Genomic DNA, 20,908 nt, shown 5'->3' with positions numbered 1-20,908 from the left:
TCTTAAACAGCGTGACTTTCAAGAGGACTTGGAAAAGTCATGGGAGGAAAGCAACACCTTTATGCCACTTAGAAGGGAAAATGCCATCCACCCTCTGAACGGTACTCGAGGCCTTACAACTTGAATTTACATACGCTCTCTTTAGAGGATGGGTGAAGCAAGAGCGTAGCACCCGGCGTGTCCACAGGAGGCGCTGCGGATCCCCAGCTTCTGCCTGCAGCCCCCCTTAAGCCCTCCGGAATCCCTCTGAGCCCTGTCCACAGAGGGGACAGGCACCTTGACTTCATCCATCTTCCTTCCTATTGAGAACATGTTCAGAAAATAAACCTGAGGCGTGTTGGTTTTATTTCTCTGTAGTGCTTTAAGGGTGATTATTTTTCTCCAGAGCCTATTTCAATCAACCTCGCTATACTTTAACGCTATTGTAATGGATGGGCTTGCCTTGGCACACGAAAGCAGCCTCCCTGATAACTTGGGATGGGTCAGTTTGTCTAATTGCAGAACAATAACAGCCTACTAGAGTCAACCCACCATGGTAGGGGATGACCAAGGCTGCTGGAAGGTTTCATTATGAACCTTCTGGATCCATCCAGACTGGGTCAAGGTCTTCCATCAACCAGCCAGTGCCTGCGCTGAACTTTTATAACAGTAGGAAATCGGCTGGCATTTGAACCTTGGCTGCTGCATCTTCAGGCTGCTGAAGGGTGACCACAGATGCTTCCTGGATTGTTGAGAAGTGTCCAGGATCTGCACATTGTTAGCCAGCAAACAGCACTCGCTATACACTGAACCCCACAGGTTAGACCAGGTGATTAACAGGTGGGTCTCAGCCACACATTGTGCCTGTCTCTGACCATGTTCACACAATCACATAATTTTTTAAGGCATATCTCCATTTCCTTACCAACATTTCTGCTCCATGCCCCAAAGAGAACTATTTAATATTAATAATGTCCTGATTGTAGATGTAATATAAATACGATGCTTATTAACTATTTACTGATTTTCTACAGAGGCTTGCGTCATAAAATATTCATTTGAATATAAAGACGCAATTTTAAACATTTATTAAATTAGCCTTACCTCTTTGGAAGGTAACAGATATCAAAATCCCAATAAATACAGTTGCTCTAAAATTGAATTTTATATAGCAAAAAAAGATGCTTCATTCAATTACTTCCATTGGACTGCACACTCAGGGTAACTGTGCCACGTAAGACATTGGCCAATTCATAAAGATCTATTTCCCAATGCTTGAATACTTGAATAAAGCAACCATTAAACTGAAATAATCAAATAATGGTGACTGGTTTTTGTTTTGTTTTGTGTTTTCTTTGTTTGGTTTTTGGCAGTACTGGGGATTGAACCCAGGGCCATTCTACCTCCAAACTACACCCCAGCTCTTTGTTTTGTTTCTTTGGTTGGTTGATAGTTGGTTAGTTCTTTGGTTTTGAAACAGGGTCTCACTAGGTCGCTGAGAGTTTCACTAAGTTTCTGAGGCTGGACTCAAATCTGTGACCTTCCTGTCCCAGCCTCCCAAGTACTGGGATTACAGACATGTGCCACCATGCCCGGCTTGTTTTCAAAGTACATTTCAAATATGTAATGAGTAAGAATGCACTTGTGATATTTTTGCCCTTTTTTTTTTGGCTAAACAGGTATTGCTAGGAAATGGCCATTATTAACTGCAATTTCAGGCTCTTCTGCTAAGTTTAAATAAAATTATTCTTTCCAAAATAGACATCTAAGCCAGGGGTGGTGGTACAGGCTTGTCATCCCAGCCTTTGGGAGGCTGAGACAGGAGGATCGCGGTTCGAGGACAGCCTCAGCTACTTAGTGAAGCCCTTTGCAACTCAGTGAGACCCTGTTTCAAAATAAAGAATAAAAAATAGGGCCGGGGTGTAGCTTGGAGGTAGAATGTCCCTGGGCTCTATCCCCAGTACCACAAAAAAAAGAAAAAAATAGAAAAAAGAGGTAAACAACTTGGCTCTTATATTTTGTCAGTACTCTGGACAGGGCTCCTGTGATAGGTTGAATTAAAACTTTTGACTACCAAATTAAAGGAAAGAAAAACAGGAGGTGAGAGAGCCGTGCATCCACTTTCATTAACTGAGACCAGGCAGGCAAGCACTCTCAAGTCACGCAGCCTTTCAGGACAGCCAGACTCCATCTAAAGGAGCCAAGGTGCCAAAGGTTAGCTCTGCAAGCACGATGCCCCCCTGGACGAGCAGCAATCCAGTTACAGAAGAAAAAATGTTAGCACAGGTAGGCAGCACTCGGCCCGACATCACTTAGATGGAGGAGGCACGCCCTGCAGTGCCCTGGGGTGTCTGCGTGAGTTCCCAGAAGATGCAGACACAGACGGGCCTCTGCTGGCTGTCACAAGGAATTCAGTTGCGTGTGAAAAGCGCTTCTATGCATCACCATCGTCTGTCTCCTCTTCCCTCTCACTTGATGACCGCTAATCCACAGGAGGCACCTGCTCACCCGCACACACGGAAGCCCCGCCTTCTCAGGGTCGCCCTGGTCTTGGCTCCTGATGCCACCCCCCCCAGCTGGCCCCTGGAATCCTCGAGGGCCCCTCGACGCCTCCCATTCCCCACAAGCTGCAGCCACCAGGGTCTGTTCATGTTACTCCCCATGACTCCTCACTTCACTAGGCCAAGATGCCACGAGCCATGTAGCTCACAGCATTAACATGTAAGATAATAAGATATCGAGACAAGACCCCATTAAGACGTATGACTACAATGCACCAATAGAAATTTTAAAAACCATGTCACAGTGCCCTCTTATTATGCAAAAGCTCTATTTCTACTGATTGAAAAAGCCCTTGAAAACCATCTAAATGTACATTTTATCACTTATCGTATTTGTACATAAAGGAGAAGATACAACCGAAATAAATCGCTGAATCTCCCAAGATTCAAAACCAAAGCCTGGCTTCCGATCCATTATTCTTTACTGGAAGATGCCTGAGCCTTTCTGTGTAGCAGTGTGATGGTTAGTCTGCATGGTCAACGTGACAAGATCACGTAACACTAAGATGATGGGGTTTAAAGGCAGACTGAAGGAGAAGTCCTGCCCTGAATGTGGGAAGCACAGGACTTGCATAAAAGAAGAAAAAACTGCGTGAATAGATGTGTGGTTCTTCCTGAAGGAAGCACATCTGCTCTCGCCTGGGATGCCAGCCTTCAGCTCCTCGGACCGGACCTTCACCATCATTTCTCCGGGATTGTCTGGCCTTTCCATCTTGGGCTAGGACTGAATGAGTGGTTGTTCTGATTCTGCAACTCCAGCTCTAGGACCACTCGGCCAGCTGCTGGTTCCTCCCACTCTCCATGGCAGTCAGAAACTGGGGGCGACGCTTTGGACTGTAAGCTGATTTGATAAATCTCCTTTTGCCATTCTGTGAGTTCTGTTACTCTAGTGAACCCTGACCAACACAGGTAAAAGCTCTGCCATCTGTTCTGAAATTGTCTTCCAAGCTGCTGATAACCAACCTATACATTTCATTGTTGTGCCTTCTTGCCCCGAGTATGCCAGGAAATTCTTCTGCATCCTTTTTGGGAACAAATGCACACACGTGTGGTGGTGCCCTGGCTCCTCTTGGGATGCACACGTGCATCCACGGTGAGTACAGCGTGGCTAGGCTCCTCCCAAAGGAACGCTATTTCTCCATGTCCTGGAACCCTGGCTGGTCTTGTGACATCCTTTTGGAAAATGCAAAGCCACCTAGAAGAGACACTGAAGTGCCCAAACGCCAGCATCAACCGCCAGAAATGTCATCAAGACTGGCTTAGACATCCCAAGCCAGTGACCCCTCCAGATAGACACAACCCTCCAAAAACCTTGGGTGAAACCAGCCCAGGACCCAGCCAGCCAACCAGCCACTGAGTTTGGAGAGACAAAAAAAAAAAAAAAAAAAAACTCGTATTGTTTAAGCCCCTAGGACTGGGGATGGCTCATTACACATGTTATAGGTTACTCCAGATGACCGTTTCTATGCACCTACCGCCCTTCCTTAGGTCCCACAGAAGAGCTGGTTGACCCCTGTGAGAATATACGGAACTGAAGAATACACCAAGATAAAACACCCACCTCCAACTACTTGCTTTTATGCTTTTCTGTGTATAATTTTTCATTGCAATTCAGAATTTCAGCAAAATCATGAGGCTATTTACACTGCAGTTACACTTCACGTGTGTAGAGCCAACCTTGCACACGCTTCAACTGAAGAGGCAGTCGGATGAGCAGCTGCAGCCAGGCTGCCCCATGACAAGTTCAGCGAGGCTGCTGCTGGCTGTCACGCCTGTCAGACGACATCAAAATAAGAGGCACCCTCATTTCAGAGCCATGGAAAATGCTCATCACAGAATCAAAAATGGGCCAGGTATGGTGGGTGCATGTCTGTAATTCCAATACTTGGGAGACTGAGACAGGAAGATTACAGGTTCTGTGACAGCCTCAGCAAGTAGTGAGACTCTCATCCACCTAATAAAATTCTGTTTCAAAATAAAATAAGGCTGGGGGTATAGCTAAAAAGTAGAACGCCCTGGGGCTCAATCCCCAGTGACACAGCGCGTGCTCGCGTTTCCCTCTCTCTCTCTCTCTCTCTCTCTCTCTCTCTCTCTCTCTCTCTCTCACACACACACACACACACACACACACACACACACACACCTGAATCAATAGTGCACAGCATCTCTCAAATCCGCTCCACCCAGCACCTTGCTGGGAGGCGGCTCCTGCTCTGGCCTGGGCTCCCTGTCTGTCTGGCTTTGTTTTCATACATTTTATCCCCTCAGTGGTAGCAATTATCGAGTAGACATTGTCCTTTTACATCTGGGTTTACATCAGGGTGGCATCTGACCCCAGGGGAGTGTGCTTACGGGCAGCTTCCAGCCTGCATTTTTATGTGATCGTGTGGCATCTAATATTTTTTAAATTTCTGACACTTTCACAAAGGCGGTTTCTTCGTGTAGCTCTCACACTAACCAAACGAAGCAAGCTTCTTAAAAAGGGTGAAACAAAACACACTAGTATCACTGCTGCGCTGGAACTGTAGAAGTAGAGGGGCTGGTGCTGGTGGAATCAGGAGTGCTTTCTCAGCAAATGAGATTCAATTCACTGAGACGGAGGGGCTAGGTGAGGACTGTCACAGTCCCTCCGGCATGCTTATGGACACCTCTGCTTCTCACCCCGGTGCCTTGCTCCACTGTCACGTCTGCCTGCAACGTCTCTCTCCCTCCCTGCCAGAGCCCCACCTGCCCTGGCCAAGTGAGCCTCAACGTCTTCCTGACTCTTCCCGAAGACCTCGCGTATGTTTTTATCTTTGCACCTCCCTTGTTGGATTACAAATGACTCAGTGTGCCTCCTAGACCTAGACTCTGAGCTCCAAATATAAACCTCAGCTCCTCTTCCCTGGTTCCCAGGGTCTGATGCCGCTTAGAACTCTGAGCTCATGGCTCAGGGCAACGTGCCCGCGTTGGTGCAAGGGCGCACGATAATCAGTCACAGTGACCACCTCTCCTTTTAAAAATCACTTACTTTTTTCTTTCTTGGCGGGTGTTTTTCAATGTCAGCGTACTTTCTGAAAAACAAAAGACAGCTTGTGAGGCTTAGCTCACCCCAGACCCATCTTCATAACTGTAACTGCAGCCTCGCGTTAGCAAGGGAACTCACGGAGACGGGCTCGTGCGGTGATGATTCCCAGCTGGGGCAGGAGGGATCAGGGGTCGGCCTGCTCCCCTTGAGCTCTCGGAGGCCAGATGGGCTCTTGCTTATCAGGGTGGCATCTGACCCCAGGGGAGTGTGCTTACGGGCAGCTTCCAGCCTGCATTTTTATGTGATCGTGTGGCATCTAATATTTTTTAAATTTCTGACACTTTCACAAAGGCGGTTTCTTCGTGTAGCTCTCACACTAACCAAATGAAGCAAGCTTCTTAAAAAGGGTGAAACAAAACACAGTAGGCCACGGGGATCCGGGAAGTAAGTCAAGAGACACCCAGCTCAGCCTTCCAGCATCTCTACCTGCTGCGCCATCAGGGTGCCAGCAATGAAGTCAGTCAGGAAGACTGAGAATTATCCACAGGCATTCCTTACCTGACCACCTGCTGGGCATTAAGCCACTATCCTGTCAGGGCCGCCAGGCAGGGCCAAAGGATTCTTGCTCTGCCTTAAGAAGAAAAGCTACTTTACAGGAGTGGAAGAGGCAGAGGCTGGCACGGTCCAAACTCGCTGAATACAGAGGGGACTCAGGCAACAGAGCCCAAGAGGCAGGGTGGAGGCCAAGGCTGCGCTGCTTGAAGCCGTCTGTCCTCTTCCACAGGGAGGTGAGGAGACACACTTTTTCTTAGCGCAAGATGATGACCATTAAAAGACTCAGCAAAGAGAGAGCTACCAGTAAGATCCCTAGGAAGCCCTCGAATCGTGTCCTACCCGGAGTGTATCTAACACCCATCAGAGCTGAGCTGTGAATTCATTCTTACTGAATTCATTGCCAGCACCCTGATGGACACACCCTGGATGGACACTCCAGGACTTAACACATACACTGGAGTCAGGAGCACGTGTTGGTGCGGGGCCTGGAGCTGGATGCCCACTGGCAGAGGACTGGGACAATCAGACCATAACTGCACAACGGGGAGGAGGCAGACTGGAGATAAGGATGGAGGAGGCCGACAGCCCCGGGCTCAGAAATGCCTGGAGGGTCGGACCCTGCTCTGGGGTAGGAGAGCGGGGCAATGGCTCAAGAGAACACAGACCCCTGTGGCAAAGGTCTTGCCCTCTGTCAGGGAGGAAATGTCTGTAGGACGGCCAGGCTGTCACCAAGGCCCCACAGCCATCCCCTGAGCTGGCTTGAGATGAGGAACTCAGCCTCAGCCCTAATGGTGGGGCCTTCATTTAGGAAGGAAAAATGGAGGGTTTAAATCAGTATATACTATGAACTGTGCACAGTCTTGCAGGTCAGCCTGCTTGAGTTTACACCAATGACAGCCATAGTCAACAGCGCACATTTCAGAAGCACTTGAAAAAAAATTGTTCTCATTATTATCTCAAGCTTACGCACACTGTCATCTTGATTCCCACCCAAGGAAAACACTAGGTTCTGAGTACCCAGGAAGAAAATGTGGAGCGGGGATCAATCCAGCCCTTCCAAAGCCAAACCCTCCTACCCTCAGCTCCTTCCCCACCCCTGCTGAGCTGGGTCTACTCTGATCTTCAAGACCAGACACCTGAGCTGACTCCTGACAAGGAGCTGTGCCTGACAAGACCCAATGAATAAAGAGTTTTCTGCATCTAATACAACAAAGAAAAGTTAGAAAGTTGTTTGGGGCTATGTGTAGTCCATAGATAACCACGATACCTGGAGTGAGACTCCACAAATAGCACCTATGAGTAGTGAGTGGGCGGGACATCAAGAGTTCTTTAAGGAAGCAATGAATGTGATTTCTTCCTAGAATATAAACCTGACCACCTCCTTCCCTGACTTGCCAAAGACAACCAATGGGAGAGCTGCTGTCTGGCGACAGCGGTGACCATCCACTCAGGTCTCAGCTGGCATCAGAGAAGCGGCTCAGAGCCCAAACACTGGTCTTCTGTCACAGGACACAGTTCAGGGCATTGCTCAGGCATGCCTACAAGACAAGCAGCCTGCTAGGGTTGGGTACTAGAGCTTAAATGGCTGTTCAAGATGGAAACCGGAGGGAGAAAACTCCGGAGAAGGGACAGTTGTCTCATTCTTTATGGGGACAGACAAGGGTTTCCATCTTCCATCTTCCTCTATTTGCCTCTTCTTGTATACACACACACACACACACACACACACACACACACACACACACCACTGCGGTATGTCCTCTTAGCCACATCCAGCTGTACCATGAACCCTGTGGCTTTTTGCATCAAGACACTGACACCAGCCCACACTGTATTTCAGGTAAGGAAATGTGATTTGGGTTAAGAAAACAGACCCTGTGCTGGGTGCGACCGGCGGCATTCCAGGGTCCTGGGAGTGACCTGCGTCTATTCTGCACATTTCAACTCCTGATCTCCAGAATGCTCTAAATCCCAGGGGAAAGACACAGAATCAGCACAGTCCCTCTTTGTGTATATGCCAAGGAAGAGTATTTCTCCATGCCTAACTTGAGAACTGCAGAGCTGTATCCTCTATATAATGAGGATATCAAGTTGTACTATAGAAAAGTAACCCATAGCCGGGCGTGGTGTCGCACGCTTGTAATCCCCGCACTTGGGAGGCGGAGACAGGAGGATCGCGCAGGTTCGGAGCCAGCCTCGCTGGCTTAAGAGACCCTGTTTCCAAATAAAAAATATATATATAATAGGTCTGGGAGTGTAGCCCGGAGATAGAAGGGCTTCCAGGAACCCCCGTACCACAAAAAAAAAAAAAGAAAGAAAAGAAAAGAAAAGTAACCCATATGACCCAGATATCTTCTGAAGAAGTACCGGGGGGAGAAGGACAAATCTTTCTGAAACCAAAACTCGGGAAGCAAAGTCAGAAAACCTACTCACTGTTGGACCTCGCTGGGAACATTGGGGGCCCTCCAGTAGGGATAATACTTGAAAGTCTCCAGGCCTGCCGCAACATAAAACTGATTGTCCTGCAAATCCTCCGAGTTGTTTAAAAGATGTCCATTCATTGTAAATAATCTGCAGAGAGAAAGAGGAAGTGGGAAGAAGCCGTCAAGACCAGTAATGCAGGGCTGCCATGTCTTCGGCAGGTACTAGGGCTGGGATGTGAACTCCCGCAGACAGAAAAACTCACAAGCAAGCCTGACCCACCTGCTAATTAAACCCTCTGAGAGCTGCTCCTCCAGGACAGACGTGCCTTCCACTTTTGTATTTTTTAATTAAAGCATATTTTAATTATGCACAAGTGCTCAGAGACTCTCGAGAACGTGTTAAGCTCTTGCTTATTCAATTAATTTTAACTAATCACTGCTAAAATTAATACAAATTGCTTGTATTCTTATAACAATACTTGGAAAACAAACCAGAATGTATTAGCAAATAATGTGCCTTTTTATAAGCACTAAAAGACTAATATATTAGTCTACTTTTTATTCAGTACTCTCTGGGGTATTCATTCACTAGTGCATTTATTGAAAGGAGGAGTCAATTCAACCAACACCGAGCATCTTTTTTACACAAGATAATGAGGTGGTCATTGTATAACACTATAACTCAGGAGGAGGAGGTGAGGGAGAGGGGAGGTGTAGAGAAGGAAACAGACAAAATAACGGTATGTGCATATATGAATTGTCATTATAAGGCATACACCTATAATACATATACACATATATATGAAAGTCATTGCTTCCCCCTAAAATCAAGAAGTATAAAAAATTATAAAAACAAATATGACAAGAAAGGGACAAAATGCCAGGTTTCTGCTATAAATTAGATCTTGAACATCACCAAAGGCTCATGTGCTAAAAGTTAGTTCCCTGCTTGTGGCACTACTCAGAGGTGATGGAACCTTTAAGAGGCGGGGCCTAGTGGAAGGAAGTTAGGTAATTGGGGGCATGCTTCTGAAGGGGAAACTGGGACCCTTCCTCTCCCTCTTTCTCTCTGTTTCCTGACCACCATGAGGGGAATATATTCCTCTACCACATGCTCTCGCCATGATACACTGCCTCGCCACAGGTCCAGAGGCAATGGCCCTAACCAGCTGTGACCTGAAATCTCCAACACTGTGAGCCAAAATGAACTTTGTCCCTTATTAAGTTGCTTATTCAGGTATTCTGTCACAGTAACAGGAAGATGACCAACAGAGGGTTCAAGAAGAGAAATAGTAAATTCAACTGTAATCTGGACAAAGTCAAAGAGTCACAGTCAAATAGGAAGGAGGTGATATCTCATCCTGTGAAGATGGACTAGAGCTGTCTGGGGCAGCCTGAGGTGATGGTGCCAAAGAGCCAGGACATAGAGCTTGCCTGCCACTGAGGGGTGTTTACAGATAGAGCACCCGGATGCCTGGTCAAGGGCAGTTCATAAAGATCCTCGAGCTCCAGGGAAAGGACTTTATCATTAATGTCAACTGAGTGGCAGAAGATTTCCATGGAAGAGTGGATAAGAGCTAAGTTCTAGCCATAGTACACTAGTCATAGTGGACAGGAAGTGACCAAGGAGAAAGAAACTCCCCATGAGAGGAGACAGAGCCACCATGCGGCTGTGCATGAAACAGAATCAGGACAGCGAGTGCAGGAGGGGAAGAGGAGAATGACTGCAGGACACATGAAAGTCAGGATGCGCAGAGCTCAGCCTGCCCCCCAGGTGTGCACCAGACCAACAGAAGGCTTGTTGAAGCAGAGCAGTGGCCCCTGCGATCTTCCGACTCAGTAAGTCTAGGATGAGGCCTGAGAATTTTGTTTATAAAGATTCAGCTGGTGTTGGTACTGCTGCTCCTGGGGCTGCTGAGAGCTGCTGCTTTAGACTAGCCCTGAAGGAAGCCTAGGAGAAGAACATCATGACAGCAGACAGAGTGAGGTGCCCCAGAGAGCCCGTGCAGTTAGGAAAGCAGGAGACTCGGACATGGAGCCCAAGCTTCAGTGTGAAGCAAGACTTGGAATTCTGTGCCTCTTCTCCCCGCCATGGCCTTGGGACAATCAGTTCTCATCCTCCACTGGTAGTCTCAGACAGCTGGAGAAAGTGTCCAGCAGTAAATTAGGAAAGCAAGAAGGCTCATCAGCTGAGGGGCCACAGGAACGAAGGGCAGGGTCCTGCAGGAATAAGGAGAGGAAAGGCCGAAAGCCGCAGTCCTCGGGGTCAGAGAGCATGGCCTTAAGGGGAAACGAGCACCAGCAGTAGATGTGGTGGGGCAGATAAACCCGTAATTACCATCAATATGAAAACTGCTATAAAAGAAACAAGGGGAGAGATTACCAATATGAAACAAGAACAGGAAACCAGGAAAAAGAAACCAGGAAAAATCATAATTTGAGACCAAAATAGCAGAAAAAGACCAATAATAAGGTGAACTATGCAATGGACACAGGTCAGGAACAAACTACTTTTATCTTTGGAAGATAAAAAACCAAGCAACTCTTCTAGAAAAAAGCTGACAGAATTAAGAAATGAGATATATAAAGAAAAGCCAAGACATGAGGATGAATAGAAATGCCACCATGCAGATCACTAGAATCCAAAAAATAAGTTAGAATAACAGAAAAGAGGAAGAAATATGTTAAGATAATGATCAGTTTCACAGAATTAATAAAGGAGGGAAGCCTTGGACTGAAAGAGTCCAGAGATCATGGGATAAATCATGGTAAAACTCACTTCAGGCTCACCAGAGTGTCCTCTGAGAACACAGGAGGAGTATCCCAAAATGCCCCACAGAAAAAAAACAGATACACACAACGGGAATCAGACTGACAGCACACTTGTCTACACCTACTTTAAAATTAAGATGAAGAAAATGAAGTGATTATTTTCAGAATCTAAGAGTACAACTTCATCCGCATGTGGATATCCAGTTTTCCTAGCACCATTTATTGTAAAAAAATAATAAACTATCTTTACCCATTGTGTATTCTTGTCCCCCTTGTAAAATATTAGTTGACTCTATCTGCATGGATTTATTTCTGTGATCTCTACTGTACTTGTCTATGTGTTTCTATGCTACTACAATACTATTTTGATGATTATAGCTTTGCAATACACTTTAAAATCAAGAATTATAATGCCTTCAGCTAGGTTCTTCTTTCTCAAGATTGCTTTGGTTATTCAGAATATTGTGTGGTTCTAATAAGTTTTTGTTTTTTTCCATTTATGCAAAATAAATCTCCATTGGAATTTTGATGGAAATTGCATTGCATAAATTGCTTTACATTGCTTCTTTCAATTCATGAACATGGGATATCCCTCCATTTATTTGTGTCTTCTTCAGTCTTTTTTTTTTTCCTTTGTGTGTGTGTGTGTGTGTGTGTGTGTGTGTGTGTGTGTGTGTTACTGAGGGTGGGACCCAGGGGCTTTCTACCTCCGGGCTACACTCCCAGATCTATCTTATACTTTATTTGTAAACAGGATCTCACTAAGTAGCTGAGGCTGGCTTCAAACCTACAAGATCCTCATGTCTCAGCCTCCCAAGCGCTGGGATTACAAGCATGCGCCACCATGCCCAGCTCTTCTTCAGTGTTTTACAAGTGTTAGTATAAATATTTTTACCTCTTTTTACTAACTCCTATTTCATTATTTTTGGTGCCATTTGCTGTTGCAGTAAATGGAAGAGTTTGCTATTTGATATAAAAATGAATTTTTTTTTTTTTTGGTGGAGGTGTTACTGGGGATTGAACCCAGGGTCATTCTACCTCAAGCTACACTCTCAGCCCTGTTTTTATTCCTTATTTTGAAATAGGGTCTCACTAAATTGCAGAGGGCCTCAGTGAGTAGCTGAGGCTGGCCATGAACCTGTAATCCTCCTGTCTCAGCCTCCCAAGTACTGACATTACAAGCATGTGCCACCACGCCCAGCTCTGCAACTGATTTTTATATATTGGGTTTGAATGCTGCAATTTACCACTTTGTTTCTTATTTCCAACATATTTTGGTGAATTCTTTAGGATTTTCTATATAAGATCAAGTCATGTGCAAAGACAATTTTACTTTTTCTTGACACTTTGAATTTATTTTTGTTAGTGAACTGCTCTGTCTAGAACTTCTAGATCTTATGTTTTTGCTTTCATTTGCAATTTCATACATTTGAGTAGTGTTTCATATTTTCTTGGTTGTCTAACTAAAGTTTGTCAATTTTGTTTAACCTTTTTAAAAACCCAACTCCTATTCCCGCTGATCTTTTCTATTATTTTAATAGCCTCTGTTCGTTTATTTCTGCCCTCATCTTTACCATCCCTGTCCTTATTCTAACTTTGGGCCTCTTTTGCTCTTCTTCCCTAGATCCTTGAGGTTTAAAGTTGGATTGTGTATTTAAATTTTTTCCTTTTTCTCAATGCAGGCATTTATGATTATAAACAAGCCTCTTAAAACTGCTTCTTCTCCAGAAATTTTAGTATGCTGGATCTCCACTTTCGTTTGTCTCAAGAATTTTTTAATTTATCTTGTGATTTGATACATTGGTGGCGACAAAGTGTGTTAATTCCCACACATTTGTGAATTTTCCAGTTTCTTCCTATAATTGGCTTATCGTTTCAGACCATTCGAGTCATAAAAGTTACTTTGAGCTATTATCTTACTCTTGAGAGTCCCCCAAAGGCCCATGTGTTGATGACTTGGCCCCAGCTTGGTAATACTGAGAATCAAGGGAAACTTTAAGAGCTGCACTAATGGGAGGTCTTCAGGTCACTGGAGCATGCACTTGAAGGGGACTTAAGGGTTCTGATCCCTTACCCACTTTTTGTTCACTTTCCAACGATAATGAGCACTTCTCCTCTGCCATACTCCTACCATGATGTGTTACCACTAGCCCGAGGCAGTAGAGTCAACTGGTCATGGACTGAGCCCTCTAAAACTGAGCTGAAACAATCCTTTTGTCTTTATAAATTGAGTTTCTCAGGTACTCATCACAGTAATGGAAAGCTGACCAACACATCTGATATAATTTTGATCTTAAATTTGTTAGGACTTGATTTTTTTGTTTTGTTTTTTTGGTAGTTTTTGCTGTTGTTGTTGTTTTGTTTTTGCAGTACTGGGGAAGGAACCCAGAGGCATTACACCTCCAATATACACCCTCAGCCCTATATTTTAGTCTTTTTAATTTTAAAACAGGGTCTCACTGAATTGAGAAGGGCTTAACATTACTGCAGTTAATACTTGCTTCATATCGTTGCATGCTCAAATTTTGTGTGCATTAATATCTATAACTGTTATATCTTCTCAAATGGTTAATCCCCTTAACATTATATAGTGGTCTTTTTTTTCCTCTTACAGTCTTTGCTATTTTATGCAGCATAAATGTAGCTATCCTCACTCTCGTTTGGTTTCTATGTGCATAGAACACCTTTCCCATTCCTTCTCTATTAGCATCTTTAAAACTAACGGTCTGACCAGGTAGTTGTCCCAGCTACATGACTTGTAGCTATCGCTAGTCCTGATCTTACAGTTCCTCATCACAATGTCCATGGAGAACTTTCATCTCCACAAACGGGATTCAGTGATTACAGGATGGCACGCATCAGGCATGGTCTGTAGGTCTTCATTGGGCCTGAGTTCCAGCCGTAGGTCTCCATTTCCCTTACAATGGTGTAGAGTTTTATATAGCGGCATGGTGTAGTGCCCCCCAATGCACCATGCTTGTTCACGCTTTACCAATGGCCATGGTCATAATCACTGCCACAAATTACCCCTTACTACATACTGACTGAGCACTCGGTAAGCACTAGACACAGGCTGTGACTCTGAGGAATAGGGATTGCTATCATTTCCAATTCTGCAGATGCAGAAAAAGACATCAAGAGTGTAAGGACAAACATGAGATAGTGAAGATACAGGTGGCAGAAGGCGGCGTGGCTTCAGGTCTGATTCCAAAGCCCGAGGCAGAAGCCACTGAGGGCTACCTCCTGTGTGCATGCCCACTTGCCCCGCGAAATCAACTCCAAAGGAATCTGCCAAGCCTCCGAAGTTGGCTCCTTAGTGTGGTTTCATCAGACCAAGAGAGAGGCCTTCATTCTACCAAATGCAGCATCTTGTTCAACAGTAACTGTTGGCCAGCAGCAGGGCTTTCAGGAACAACGCTTTTGTGATGCAGTGTTCACTGCACCCAGCTCACGGTCAATGCACAATACTCTGAGTGGATAAGTTAATAAGACTGGTTTAAAGTAAAAATGGTTTAAAGATTGAGAAGTTATTGTCTGCTCCAAAATATTACAGTGAAAGCTTATGAGGAATCATTTTAGACCGCTCTAGACCAGGTAGGAAATGCTCTTAGAAAATTAGGTGAACAATCCGTCGTTGCCCCGGCTCTCATACAGAAGAGCCCCCTTACTTTCGAACACCGCCCAGCGGAAAGACTTTTTCTCCAATTATGGCCAGCACGCTATTCCAATCCGATAAGCTGAATTTGGGTATAATAATTTTTACGGGTGGAATAAATAATTTTCCATTTGTGAAAACGCTGTAGGAATAAAAAGAAAAAACATTCATTAATACCTTAAATTTGAAAAACTTTAAAAGCACACACACAAGATACATACATATTTAAATACTAATATATTTATATTTACAGAACTGCAAAAACAATGTGTCAAGCTAAGCAGACGCTAAGAAAACAACCAAGCTCCACTGAGGACCGGGTGCAGCTGCACACACTCTCTTCAAGCCTACAGACAGGATGGTTTAGGAAAATATCTTTCTATATAATCTATAAAGTGTCCAGATAAGTGGGACAAACTCTACTTTTTAAATATATACATATTATCCGGGCGTGGTGGCGCACGCTTGTAATCCCCGCGCTTGGGAGGCGGAGACAGGAGGATCGCACAGGTTCGAAGCCAGCCACGCTGGCTTAAGAGAACCTGTTTCCAAATAAAAATATAAAATAGGAATAAATATAAAATATAAAATAGGAATAAAATAGGTCTGGGAGTCTAGCCCAGAGGTAGAAGAGCTTCCAGGAACCCCAGTACCACCAAAAAATAAAAAATAAAAATAAATAAATAAATATGTATACATATTTAAAATATTATATTCCTTCAACTGCTCTGGTGGGTAAAATGGAAGAAAATTGTATCCCTTTGGAAAGAAAGCTGAAATTATGCCTTAAAAAATGTGGTTATTTCTTCCCCCTTCCCATAAGACAAGACAGACCCTCAAAAGGAAATGACCTGCAGTCTTCTGAAAAGAGAAAAAAAATGACTGCTTTGCTCTTGCAGGCTCAAGGCAGCTTTCATGTCATCTCTTTGGTTAATTTTATTATTCCTATGTGTTGGAGCAAAGGGGAAACTTAGGAGATGTTTAAAATCCAAGACAAGCTGGGCATGGTGGCGCACGCCTGTAATCCCCGCGCTTGGGAGGCTGAGACAGGAGAATCGCACAGGTTCGAAGCCAGCCTCAGCTACTTAGTGAGGCTCTCAGCAACTTAGTGAGACCCTGTTTCCAAATAAAAGATTAAAAAAGGTCTGGGAGTATAGCCCGGAGGTAGAAAGCTTCTGGGTTCCACTCCCAGTACCACAAAAAAAATAATAATAAAATAAAAAATAAAATCCAAGACAAAGTTATTAGCTCTCTGCTGTTAACAAAACTGAGACACATTAATCACTACCACTTGGTAATATTTTTAAACTCTCATAGCTTGCATTTTAAAAGGTAAAATATAGCCGGGCATGGTGGAGCACGCTTGTAATCCCAGAACTTGGTAGGCTGAAACAGGAGGACTGCACAGGTTCGAAGACAGCCTCAGATACTTAGTGAGGCCCTTTGCAACTCAGTGAGACCTTGTTTCAAAATAAAGAATAAAAAACAGGCCTTGGGGTGTAGCTCGGAAGTAGAATGCCCCTGGGTTCCAACCCTAGTACCACACACACACACACAAAAAGTCCCCCAGACCTTGTGCTCAGAAGGCAGAGCATGGCTGGAGGCAGGTCACTGTAGGTGTGGCCTTGGGCACTGTCTGTGTCCCTCTCCCCATCCCTCGCTGTCTCTGCTCCCCACAAATATCTCCTGAGGAGATGCGGTTGTGGAAGAAGTATTCCCAAACCTGGACTTTGACCTCTGAACTTCTCCAAAACCCTGAGCAAATAAACCTTCCTCCCTCTGAAGTTGTGCAAGTCGGGTGCCTGATACACAGCAGCAACAATGCTGATGGAAACACTAGTTTTATTTTCCTTAAATGCAAATTACAGAATTTGATAAAGATGTTTTTTCCTCTGAGTGAATATAAGTTTTAATTTAATGTGTATGTCACAATAAAGAAAATCCATTTTCCCTGCTAAAGCTTTATGGCAAAAAAGACTTTTAGTCAACCCAGAGTTTAACTTCTTCCATATTTAATACTGCCCAAAATGAACCATAGAAAGAAATGTTCTATGCAATGCATCAACCCACAGTTCACTAATGTGCTGTTGCTACCACAATGAAGAATTACTGCAATGTTTTCAACAATTGGTTTTTCTAACTGCATTATGGTGGAAGTTTTTCTAAATGTAGATTACCAATAGTAATACAATAAATAAACATTAAAATAATTTTACATTATGCCTCCATTTATAAAACATTTAATATACATTCTTATCCTGCATGTTGAGAAATAGACATATTCACACACCACTGATGTACTTAAAAATTAGCACCATCTTCTTGAAGGGCACTTTGGCAGGAAAGATCGAGGCAATGTAAGGATCGATAACCATTGGTCCAGTCATTCCACAGAAATGTGGAAAAAATTTATATGTGAGTTATGATATTTCTCATCCAATTATAAATAAAAACAAAGATATAAAAGTCTAAACCTATAAGTATGAAGGAGTTGTTTAATTGTGGCATAATCATATAACAAGTTATGCAGCCATCCAAAATTATTACCGCTGAATTTGTATTTATCGGGGGAATGGCACCAATTCTTGTTTCGCTCCAGTCTCGGCGGGAGGCTAGAATCCTACTCAACAGTGGCTGATGGCAGACACGGCTTTCTCTTCACATCCACTGACCGCACCACCTCCCTCGTTTCTCCTCTAAAACACTGGAGTCACCTCTGCTCCAACCAGAATGAGCCGGGCTCTTCCTGCTGCTGTCTTCAGGCACCGAGCAACTGTCTGTGCCACTCTGACTCAAGTCTGGCTGTGTTTGTCTCTGACACCATCTTTGCGGTGAGAGCTGGACTGCTGTCTCAGTCCCTGCTCCAGGTGAGACAGAGGGGAACCCTGCTGGTGTCTAGGAGCAGGTACGCACAGAGGCCCGAGGCCAGCCTTCCCTCCCTCCTCCCCCGTCTCACACCCTTTGTGACAGGGAGGGAGTGCCCATTTAAACTACTCATAAGTCTTGGTCACCTCTCGCTAGCTCATTTCTAAATAAAAAACAGAACTAAGTAAGACTTAAAACTCTTTTAAAAATAGAACTGAGTCCATCTCTATTTTCTATCTCAATCTAAACTGAACGAGGGAGAGGGTCTTTTTATATGAGGCCAAACGTGAAAAGGGAGGTGGAAGATAATCCTGGGAAGGGGGACATTAGGTTGCACAGTCAGAGCCGGAACCAGGACTGACTTGGCCTCAACCTCCAAACCACAGCTTCACACGCTGTGGCCACGACCAGCTAACTGCTGCGGAGCCCAGGTCCCAGCCTGGCTGTGCCAAGACACCAGCTCCGTGAGCCCGTGCTCCACCAGCCTCGACCCCCAGTTTGCAAGAGGGCCACAGCCCTTTGGTGTTGATCGTGGAAGATGCGGAAGGCCGTCTAACCCCTGTTTGTTGTTTTTATAGTTGCAAGGTCTCCAGGCAAACATGGTCAGGTCTTTTCTCAGTAGAGGGGCCCTGCGTTTCTTTCGATGGCTGTTTGGGTCCATCTAGTGGAATTTCCAGCACACAGATATAGAGAATGTCATGAGAGTAAAGGTTTATAACTGAAAGGAAAAAAAATGTCCGGCAAGAAAGTAAGAATCATCAATATCTTGGGTCATGCCCATAAAATGTAGTTTTAGGTCAGTTGCGTACCTTATCATGAAGGATCTACCAACCCATTAGTTCCCTGAGCTTGCTACACATTCTTCACAAAAATATGTCATTCACAGCATTTAGAAATGCCAGGCCTTTTATTATTTCAAAAGAGATCTCATGTTTATAAAAGGCCTCTATAGCATTCAGATTTAAGCAGCTCCCTACACAGCTGAAGGTCAAGTACTTCAAGACATGGTTCCGAGGATGTGCAAAAGGCGTGAAGTTTGGCTGATCCATGATGCTTCCTTCTCTGTTTCCCAGGTCTGGCTCTGCTGGGTAGGTGGGGTGCAGCTGAGGAGGTGGTCCTGGGGGTGTGGCTTAGGGACTGTGCCTTTGCCTTTGAATGTCCTCGTTTGCTGCTCTTTGGCTCCCGACTTCCAGGACACGAAAGCAGAGCCCTTGCTTTCTCCCTCTCTCCACTTCTCACCCCAACCCTGAGATCCGCAGACCCAGCCTCATGTGGACTGAACTGAAAACCTCCAAAAGCTGTGAGCGAGTAAACCCTCCTTCCTCTAAGTTGTGCAGCCAGTCATGTTAGACGGCAGTCGTGAGTGTTGACAGGAACAGTACTATCTTGAGCTCTAGCTGAGATTTCAGTCGCGAAAAGACCTCAAAGCATCCGGGTGACCTAAGGGTTGGGAAGAAGTGCTGTCCCCAAGCCCAGGCGGGCTGTGGGTTTTTTCCTCCATGACTTCTACTAGACGTTCCCCATCCTGCTTCACATCCAAGGAAACAAACTCAAAGAAACAAAGTGCATAAACATCACAAAACCCCGATGAAGAGCCGGGACACGAACCCACGCGTGGTCCAGCACGTTCTCCCTCAATCCCAGAGGCAGCAGCTGGACCACAGAGGGGCCTGAGGAGTCCAAACCTGTCCTTGCCAGCGCATCCTGAAGGCCCAAGAAGGCGTCTGGGAGCTTATGGCAGGAAGAACAGCTTTTAGATCTCCCGTCAACACCCAATAGCTGAGACTGTTGGTGGGGGCAGTCCAAAACTAGACTGTGTGTGAGACACTTTTACTTTTCCATCCTGAGGAAAACTATTCTGTAAACACTGGCATGGCAACTGGACTGCTCTTCCAAACGCAACGTTCAAGAAGAAAGAACCCGTAGCTCCCGACAGGCACAGCCATAGAAAATGCTCATGGCAGAAGGACTAGCCAATCAGAGCCAGGATGGGGAGGGCGGGCAGGAGAGGAGGAGGAGGAGGAGGAGGAGGAGGAGGAGGAGGAGAAGGAGGAGGAGGAGGAGAGGAGGAGGAGGAGGAGAGGAGGAGGAGGAGGAGAGGAGGAGAAGGAGGAGGAGGAGGAGGAGGAGGAGAGGAGGAGGAGGAGGAGAAGGAGGAGGAGGAGAGGAGGAGGAGAGGAGGAGGAGGAGGAGAGGAGGAGGAGAGGAGGAGGAGGAGGAGGAGGAGGAGGAGAGGAGGAGGAGGAGGAGAGGACAAGGAGGAGGAGAGGAGGAGGAGGAGGAGAAGGAGGAGGAGGAGGAGGAGGAGGAGGAGAGGAGGAGGAGGAGGAGAGGACAAGGAGGAGGAGAGGAGGAGGAGGAGGAGAGGAGGAGGAGGAGAGGAGGAGGAGGAGGAGAGGAGGAGGAGGAGGAGGAGAGGAGGAGGAGAGGAGGAGGAGGAGGAGGAGGGGAGGAGGAGGAGGAGGAGGAGGAGGAGGAGGAGGAGGAGGAGGAGGAGAGGAGAACGACAACGACGACGATGACCAGGACAACCGGTCGGGCTGGAAAGTAATGTTTGTAAGAAGCTACAGTAGGTTTTTAGACTTTTGCGCAGGATGTTGTACTCACTTTATATATCTGGACACACGGTGATACGTTTGCCACCTGGAAGGCACATTTATGTCACAATGTACCACAGGTTTGATCTGAAAAGAGAAAAATGAAGCCTCGGCATCCAGCTCAAACTAGCAACCACAGCATACGAAGCACCTTCCCCCAAATGTGAGTGGAGGGGGTTCCCTTGTGAACAGGACACCCGGGGCAGGACCCAGGAGGGACTCGGGAGAGGGGCCTGTGGGCCTGTGTTGGGGTGCACAGGATCCCAGCAGGTACGTGTGTGGGCATTTGGAGCTGAATGCATGTACTGAGTAGTGGGGACGCAGAGTGCTGGAGGGTGAGGGGGACAGACAGAGGGACAGAGGAGGGTGGCACGTCTTGCACCAGATGCCCCAGTGATTCATCCAATACACGTGGATGACCTCCAGTGCCCCCATCCCTGCTGGCTGAACCACGGGCACCCAAGAGTGGACAGGGTAGCTTCTGTTTTTTGTTT

The 20,908-nt window shown here is 45.7% G+C and overlaps 1 protein-coding gene across 1 annotated transcript in view; it reads right to left on the bottom strand.

The window, feature by feature from the left end:
- The window catches only part of DCDC2C (doublecortin domain containing 2C), a gene marked incomplete at both ends in the record, with an annotated part of 79,236 nt that overhangs the window by 49,071 nt on the left and 9,257 nt on the right, over positions 1-20,908 (bottom strand). Inside the window, 4 exons of the mRNA XM_080711030.1 lie at positions 5,551-5,593; positions 8,536-8,673; positions 14,966-15,094; positions 20,425-20,501. Of these exons, the coding sequence (XP_080567156.1) occupies positions 5,551-5,593; positions 8,536-8,673; positions 14,966-15,094; positions 20,425-20,501 (387 nt within the window). The remainder of the gene's footprint in view (positions 1-5,550; positions 5,594-8,535; positions 8,674-14,965; positions 15,095-20,424; positions 20,502-20,908) is intronic.

The sequence above is a fragment of the Muscardinus avellanarius genome (genome assembly GCF_963383645.1).
Source record: "Muscardinus avellanarius genome assembly, chromosome: 15".
Lineage (NCBI taxonomy): Eukaryota > Metazoa > Chordata > Mammalia > Rodentia > Gliridae > Muscardinus > Muscardinus avellanarius.
Note: the sequence above shows the minus strand (reverse complement) of the source record. Positions and strands in the feature narration are given on the sequence as shown.